The 8,308-nt window shown below is 48.7% G+C and overlaps 1 protein-coding gene across 1 annotated transcript; it reads left to right on the top strand.

The window, feature by feature from the left end:
- The first annotated feature begins 6,666 nt into the window (after nt 1-6,666).
- Nucleotides 6,667-8,308, top strand: LOC117851306 (probable galacturonosyltransferase-like 9). Its single transcript, XM_034733101.2, has one exon. The coding sequence runs from the start codon at nt 6,800-6,802 to the stop codon at nt 7,922-7,924; it is 1,125 nt and encodes a 374-aa protein (XP_034588992.1). The 5' UTR covers nt 6,667-6,799; the 3' UTR covers nt 7,925-8,308.

Consider the following 8,308-nt stretch of genomic DNA (forward strand, 5'->3'; position numbering starts at 1 on the left):
TTCACCAGTCCATGACCCCTCACCTTCACCAGCTGGACCATCAGCCTCATCAGAGTCACCACTAGCATTGGCATTAAGACCTTTCCAGCGAGGAGGATCCACAGGAAGAGGATGCATAGGGCCATCAAGAGGAAAGAAATCCTCATCTCCTAGAGACTGCACATTGTTGCGCTTCAGGATGTACACAGGGCATGTCCAAGATAGCACTTTTGGTGAGAGTCCAGCAGAAATAACAATATCATGGGGAATCTCAGCATCATCATGTAGATGAACCTTGACCACTATCTGGCGTTGTTATTAGTGTCAAACCAGTACCTGAGCAAGCCAAAACCTGCCACTGCCTTGGAGATGGCATTGTTGCTCCTAGCATCACTAGGAAACAGCATAATCATCAACCAAGCCTCCCTATCCAGATCCCTATCTCTGACATTAAAACCTTCATCATGCTTCATAAAGCGAAGCTGATACTCAGGACCAAACTAAATGATCTTGCTTCGAAAGCGCTCACGCTCAACCGGGTATGGAATTTGACAAATGCATCTCCAATCGGTGAAGGTTGCACCTTGGAAAGATGAACCCCCATGTGCTGGATGAAGAAGTCTTTCAGTGATGCCGCCATCGGCGCGAAGTCTTGCTTGGAGACCGATGGAGTGAGGAAGACGATCACCAGGTCTTCAATGTACTACTCCCTGACGCCCTCAATGTAGGCAAAGAGGCACTTGGGAGGCACAGCAGGATCATGCGGAAGCACCTCAAACCCGGAGGGTGCGTGGGGGAGAGGATCAAGTGCGAAGTTCACCATAAGCGGAGGTGGGGGTGGTGGTGGTGGCGGCGAGGTAGGGAGAGGGTTTTCTTCAGCAGAGCACTTGGAAGGCGAAGAGTTCGGAGGGGGGGGTTTCTTGGTAGAGGAGGAGGTAATATCTCCATCTTCCACGTGTAGCTAACTGGTGGACCTAGGACTAGGTTTCTGCCCGTAAACAAGGGATCTTCTACGATGGCAAGATCGCACCATATGCCCATAAAAAAGCAAGATTTGCAACGAACCTCCTAAGAACAATCCGCTATCTGATCATTGGGAGACAGACAACGGAAGCAGGAAAGATTGGATCATGCACGAAAAAAACCCCGGTGGTCAACAGACTTTCCAATTGGGGGCCGACTGTCAAATTTGAAATTTGAAAAATGAGCTGAAGAACACAGCTGAGAATGCTCGTGACTAGCAGAACGCCGAGCAGAGCCAGACGTTGTCGATGGATGATCATTAGCAAAATTGGTGGCACAGTAGGAGGAGGAAAAGGACACCCTCCTAAACACCGATTTGCACACAGGATTACGAGTTGGTTACGCAGTAACTTCAGCATAGATCTTAGAGTGAGAACGACGAGCAGGTTGCCATTCTGCTGCTTGTTCAAGGTCCCACCGGGCTTTTTCTTTGATCGAGTCCGGACCGCCATTTCGCCATAGGGTGAAAAAGATTGCAAAAATTTTGAACAAAAACTTATTGAGGTGATGAATCATAATGCCAACATCTTTAGAAGCCACGAAAAATCGAAAAGTCCAATCGACTTGATGGACCACACGAAAATTTGGGGTATTTCCCCTAGAACAGATTGCAGGATCAAGGCCACCGAATAAACATCAAGATAGATTGTTGTGCGAGAGAAAAAAGCGATCAAGAAAAAATCACCAGCAAAGAAAGGCGAAGTGATTTGAGCAGAGAGGTCGAACCGATCGCGGACGGAGGCTTGAAAATTTATGCCTGGCTTGAAGTCGAGGTTGGAGAGAGCTAGCATGGCGAGGATCAAAGGACTCCATGGAAGGAATCACCATCGATGGGAACCGCCGCCAGTGAAACCCAAGAGGAGACCAAGGAGGAAGCCGCCATAAAACTTTGTGATATTATGCTTGTCTCCTTAGCTTTTCCTTCTAGATTTCTTTCCAAGCTCTGCTAGCTGTAAGGTGATGCAATGGCAACCTCGGACTCTTTACGCCGTGTTTTTCCTTACCATATACTCCCTCCGTCCCAAATTACTATTCATTTTAGGTTTTCTAGATAGTTAGCTTTTGCTATGCACCTAGATATATATTATTTCTATTATGTATTATGTATCTAGAAAAACTAAAATGAATAGTAATTTGGGACGGAGGGAGTAGTTTACATGAGTTGAAATGATTGCTTAAAAAATCATCAGATTGAGTTGCTCAATATTCGCGTTTGGTTATTGTGGCTTCAACATGTGTGCTTGGTATTTCGTTCGGTTGTTCACATTTTGTCCAACTGTTTTATAAAAACACTAAGAAAACACATCCAAATTAAGAAAGGATGAAAGTGGCTCAACTTCCTGGTCACTCGTTGGTAGTGCTCTGTGTGATCCAGACAAGGTTAGAACTAACAATCAATTTCAACAATTACAACTAATTATACAGTACTCCCAATTATAAAAGGACAGTACTATCAGTTTCAGCTGTGTGCACTGGACACATGTAAACTTGAAGTATTAATATAATTGTACATTTTGATTGGCTTTTGAACTTATCTTTTGCAGCTCGTGATGAGGGGCCAGTGACAGTAGGTCATGTCCGTTTTTGCGCTTGCCTCATACTTGAGACGATGCTAAGCAGCCGATCAAAGGAACCCATGCCAAAAGGCGGTGCGTCCAGCTGGCCATACTGCCACTTTCCCTCCTTTTCTCCCTCACAAAAATTCTCTCACAACAAATCAGCCGTTTTAGCTTTTCAGCCGGCTTATAAGCTGAAGCGAACAGGCTCCTGATTTCTTTTGGGGCATCTCGCCAGCCATCTCAGATTACCTGTTTTATTCTCCACTTCCCGATGGGCCCGCTTCCCTATTCGTCAGTGTTGCGTTAGCGTATTTTGCTAGACGAGCACGCCAAGTAGTGGATCAAATATCATGGCGGCATGGCGCGATGGAATGTGTAAGGGTAATTTTGCTGGTGGACATCGCTCAATGTTGATATTTGCTGATAGACACTATACAAATTGATCTTTGCTGATAGACATCATTAAGATGTGGATATTTGCTCTTAGACACTATGAGTATTATAATAGTAATTTCATATAACAGTTTTGCTGATAGACATCATTAAGGTGTGGATATTTTCTCTTAGACACTATGAGTATTATAATAGTAATTTCCTATAACAATTTGCTAATAGACATCATTAAGATGTGGATATTTGCTATTAGACACTGTGAGTATTATAATAGTAATTTCCTATAACAAAGGAGGGATAGAAATTAAAGGTGATCGAAGTGCCCCTGCCATGAACCCCTACGGGCCTCCCCCAAGTCCCCAGGGGTGAGACATGTCAACGTGCGGCACAACGGCAGTGGAACGGAGGTGAGGGAAGAGAGAGGGAAGGGGATTAGAATTATTAATATTAATAATAAGAGAGGACCCCACATGTCAGTAGTAAGGAAGGGTATTTTTGTCCATTCACTCGTTCTCTCTCTCCTCACTTACAGAAAAATTATTACTATAATAACCTGGTGTCGAATAGTAAATATCTATAATTAAATGATGTCCATGGATAAATATAGTGTCCACCAATAAAATTACCCGTAAAGATCGCATGCAGAACCTTTTGAAACACGCCCTTTTTTTAGCCTCTTGACTCTTGAGAGAACGGAGCCGCTCCACGTGGAGCCGCTCCACGTGGAATTGTTTCATTTTTGAATTTCTGCGGCGAGTTTGCAAAACGATATTTTTTTCATCCCAAACTCCGGCTGCTCCAGCTTTCCCGAGCCGCCGAGTCGCCTGGCATTCGTACCACGCGCCACGTCCAGGCCCCTCCCTTCCGGCTCCCGTGCCGTGTCCCACCCCGGCCGTCCCGGGCTCTCGGCTGGCGGCTGCTCCTGGTCCCCGGCGCGCAGGCCGCCGCCGCGCAAGCGAGAGCGCTGTCACTGTGGCCACGGCCGCTGCTGCCGCGATCACGCGCGCCGCATGGCCTACGCGGTGGTGGCGGAACGGGACGCCACGGCGCCATTGGATTCCCCCGACGCGCGCCCGGCATTAGATTAGGCCAGATCCGCCCCCGCGCCTTTTCGCCTGACACCAACAGTAGTTTTTCCTCTGCGGGCTGCTGCGGCGCCTGCAAAAGTTGCCGCAGCACGGGCATCCGCATCGGACTGGCTTGGCTTGGCTTGGCCACTCGCGTGCGCACACGCAGCCCCCGCCACCCAGCTCGCGTGATAAATTTCCCCGCAGAGCCACGAGTACCTTCTCTTCTCGTCCGAGATCCGACCGAGTACGCATGCAATCAAGTTCGGCGGTTCATGGCTCGCCACGGTAGAATCTATTCAGAATTCAGCTCAAAACAAAAGGAACCATTCAGAATTTCAGATGAAGCGGCACATGACTGTAGTGCACGGTACGCTCAAAGTGGCATCATGATATTCTATTACTTGGTTAGGCATACTTGCTTGCTAATGCCCGTGGGCACTGGATGCTACTACGAAATAATATTTGCCTACCAGCTACCGTGACGGTAGTATCTTTGCAGGAGCAGGTGTGCTCTCAGAATAAGATTTCCAATGATGTTCCCAACTGCCAGTGCTCTACCACCCATGACAAGTGTTGTTTAACTCGCCCAAACACATTTTTAACTCTGCCGGATTTCACCGGCGTCAGAGATCCCTCGTGCGAAGCTGAAATGGTGCGCGTACCAATCACATATGCTCTCGTCTCTCGAGCACACGACACCATTTTGGGACGCAATCAACGGGTTTTGGATGAATATAGAAGAGACAGCCGTACCCCATAAGACTAGGCTAATCCAAATCCACAATATCATACTCCAATATCCAAACGTCATAATATTGGAATGCCATAATATTGGGACAACATACACCCTCACCAATGTATAGTACTCCCTCCGTTCCAAATTATAAGGCATTCCAACTTTCTTGAGAGTCAAAGCATCTCAAGTTTGACCAAATTTATACAATAAAGTGCTAACATTCATGATATCAAATAGGTACCATTGGTTTCTTCATTAAATATATTTTCATAGTATATCTATTCGGTGCTATAAAATTTTGTAATTTTCTCTATAATTTTGGTCAAACATAAAAATGTTTGACTCTCCAAGAAAGTTGGAATGACTTATAATTTGGAACGGAGGGAGTAGCATGCTTAGTATCAAAGATAATTAATTGTTGTGAGGTTTGTGTCTACGAGAGTGGACCATATCATCATATTTTGTGTCAGGATATATTTTGTGTCAGGATATAAAGATATTGTATTAAATCTTGTGTCATACCATCACGAACTAATAAAAATGATTCGTCGTAGCCCTAGAGACAAAAAATCACGCAAACAATACTAGCATGAGTGCATAGCTGGATATTACTACCTTACAATTTCCATGTGCTGACTCGCATTATTTCCAACAATTATAATAGATGTAAGATTAAACATCCATGCCACGACCATCTAACAACAAAAATTAGAATGAATAGTACAACCGTCCAAATATTATTCTTCGTAACATGCAAGATCTTTCAAAAGTATATGTAGGCGCATTCATATAAAAGAAGATACTGAGATATCTATCTTACTAGTAACATAATCTAACTACTATAAAAGAGATAACAAACATATCTACATTGCATAACAAAAGTTTTGTCGGTTCTAATGGAGTAACACAAGATATATTGTTCTAGAGAAGTACTACAATTATGTCCGTCCATCTTAATGGAAAGGTAGTTCAATCATGACTAGCGAAAATAGTTGACCTTCGAGATTCGACAAAATGATGATACCGACGACACGTAGAATTAATAATTGTTCGCCATAGTTTAAAGATATGAATGTCGTTGACAAATTAGTAGTTCCGTAATTGTAAAATCAAAAATCAAAGTAGCACAGCTGCACAAATATTCTTCTTCGCAACATGCAACATCTATTGAGAGTAAATGCACGTGCATTTCATTACTAAGAAGATACGATATATCTATCTTATTTGAGTAATAACAGAAGATTACTACTAAAAAATATAAAGTACCTCCACGGCCACAAAGCCACACGCCGCCAAAAGACCTAACTGATATAGTTACATGCGTAACGTAAGTCATATTAGTTCTGTTGGAAAGTTAGAGTAACCGTGACGAACAGAAACCGTTGACATTTGAATTCCGACAAAATAACAATAAAAAACACGAAACCGTTAACGATTCACCCTAGCTTAAAGACATAAAAAGAAACCGAACTGATACGCTTGCATGAGCACGCGGCTGGATATTGTCTTTTCATATCCATATCTATATCCAAATCCATCAACTAGAAATTAACAGTACAATGCCTGTAACAGTTCTAAAACCACAGATATTGAAGTCAAGAGGTGGACCAAACATCCTCTCCACGGCCATCCTACCACATGACACTAGAATAAACGAGGATCAAGGTACTACTCCAACGGCACAAATGTTCTTGCTCACAGCCCTGCAACAGCTACCAAGAGGCACCAAACACCGAAAACAAACAGCACAAGCTGCACAACTGGGAGCCAACCCATCCACACGCCAAAATCAACGCGCTTCCCCAAACACGCACGGGACGCCCTCCCCTCCCTTCCCCTCTGCCTTTAATCGCTAACGCCACCCGCTTTTGTACACAATCACAACTACCCCCCGCGGCTCCCCAATACATAGGCCTCCTCTCACCGACCACTCCCCTCCCCACTACTGCGAGACAGCGCAGCACAGGCTGCCGCCCGCCGCAGGGAGAAGAGAAAAGAATCCGAGTAGGCGCAGGAGAGTCCCCTCGTCGCCGGCGTCCATGGGCGGCGCCGCGGGCGAGGCGATGCGGGCCGGTGTCGCGGTGGCGGCGGCGGTCTTCTTGGCTTTCGCGTTTTCCGGTGCGGCGGCGGCGCTGCCGAGGTTCGCGGAGGCGCCGGAGTACCGGAACGGGGAGGGTTGCCCAGCCGCGGCGGCTGGGGTGTGCGACCCGGGTCTGGTGCATATCGCCATGACGCTGGACGCGCACTACCTGCGCGGGTCCATGGCGGCGGTGTACTCGCTGCTCAAGCACGCGTCCTGCCCGGAGTCGATCTTCTTCCACTTCCTGGCCGCGGAGGCCGGCGCCGCGGGCGGGGAGGGCCCGGAGCCGGAGCCGGAGCTGCTGCGGCGCGCGGTGGCCGCGTCGTTCCCGTCGCTGCGGTTCGAGATCTACCCGTTCCGCGCCGAGGCCGTGGCGGGGCTCATCTCGGCGTCCGTGCGCGCTGCGCTCGAGGCGCCGCTCAACTACGCCCGGAACCACCTGGCGGACCTGCTCCCGCGCTGCGTGCCACGGGCGATATACCTCGACTCCGACGTCCTCGCCGCCGACGACGTGAGGCGGCTCTGGGAGACGCGCCTGCCTGCCGCCGCCGTGGTGGCGGCGCCCGAGTACTGCCACGCCAACTTCTCCCGCTACTTCACGCCGGCCTTCTGGTCCGACCCGGACCTCGGCGCGCGCGTCTTCGCCGGGCGCCGCCGCCCGCCGTGCTACTTCAACACCGGCGTCATGGTCATCGACCTCCGCCGCTGGCGCGCCGGGAACTACCGCCAACGCATCGAGCGGTGGATGGAGATCCAGAAGGAGAAGCGCATCTACGAGCTGGGCTCCCTGCCCCCGTTCTTGCTCGTCTTCGCCGGCGAGGTGGAGGCCGTCGACCACCGCTGGAACCAGCACGGCCTCGGAGGCGACAACGTGCACGGCAGCTGCCGCCCGCTCCACGACGGGCCCGTCAGCCTCATGCACTGGTCGGGGAAGGGCAAGCCATGGGACCGCCTCGACGCCGGCAGGCCATGCCCGCTCGACCACACCTGGAGGTTATATGACCTCTACATCCCCAGCGACGGCAGTGGCGCTGCCTCGCCGGCGTCCGGGCCGGCATTGTCCGCATCCCTGTTTTCATGGTAGAGAGAGCTTGTAGTTCCATAGGCGCAACAGTTACTTGCTGATTGAGCGGTTCTTGGCGATGGCAATGTGCCCCATTGCATTGCATTGTGTTGTCTTGCTGGAGCTGTTGCTGCTGCTGCTATGAGCTAGCTGCCGCTCATGGTGGGCTGTACAGGGCGGTGAAGGGAGCAGCGGTAGCGACAGCAGGGGAAGGAGAAGAGGGATCAGTTCATAGAGAAGGAGAGCTCTTGCTCTTTTGGGTAGAATTCAGATTGGTTATTTGGGGGATTTTGATTCTTTTTGGTCTGGCCGGTGATCCTTGAGGTTCCCAATTCTCTCGATTGGAGGGTGTACAAGTAGGAAAGACTTGGAATTTTGTTCTATTATTGATCATTCTTTCATTCA

This window comes from Setaria viridis, chromosome 4 (genome assembly GCF_005286985.2).
Source record: "Setaria viridis chromosome 4, Setaria_viridis_v4.0, whole genome shotgun sequence".
In the NCBI taxonomy this organism is placed as follows: domain Eukaryota; kingdom Viridiplantae; phylum Streptophyta; class Magnoliopsida; order Poales; family Poaceae; genus Setaria; species Setaria viridis.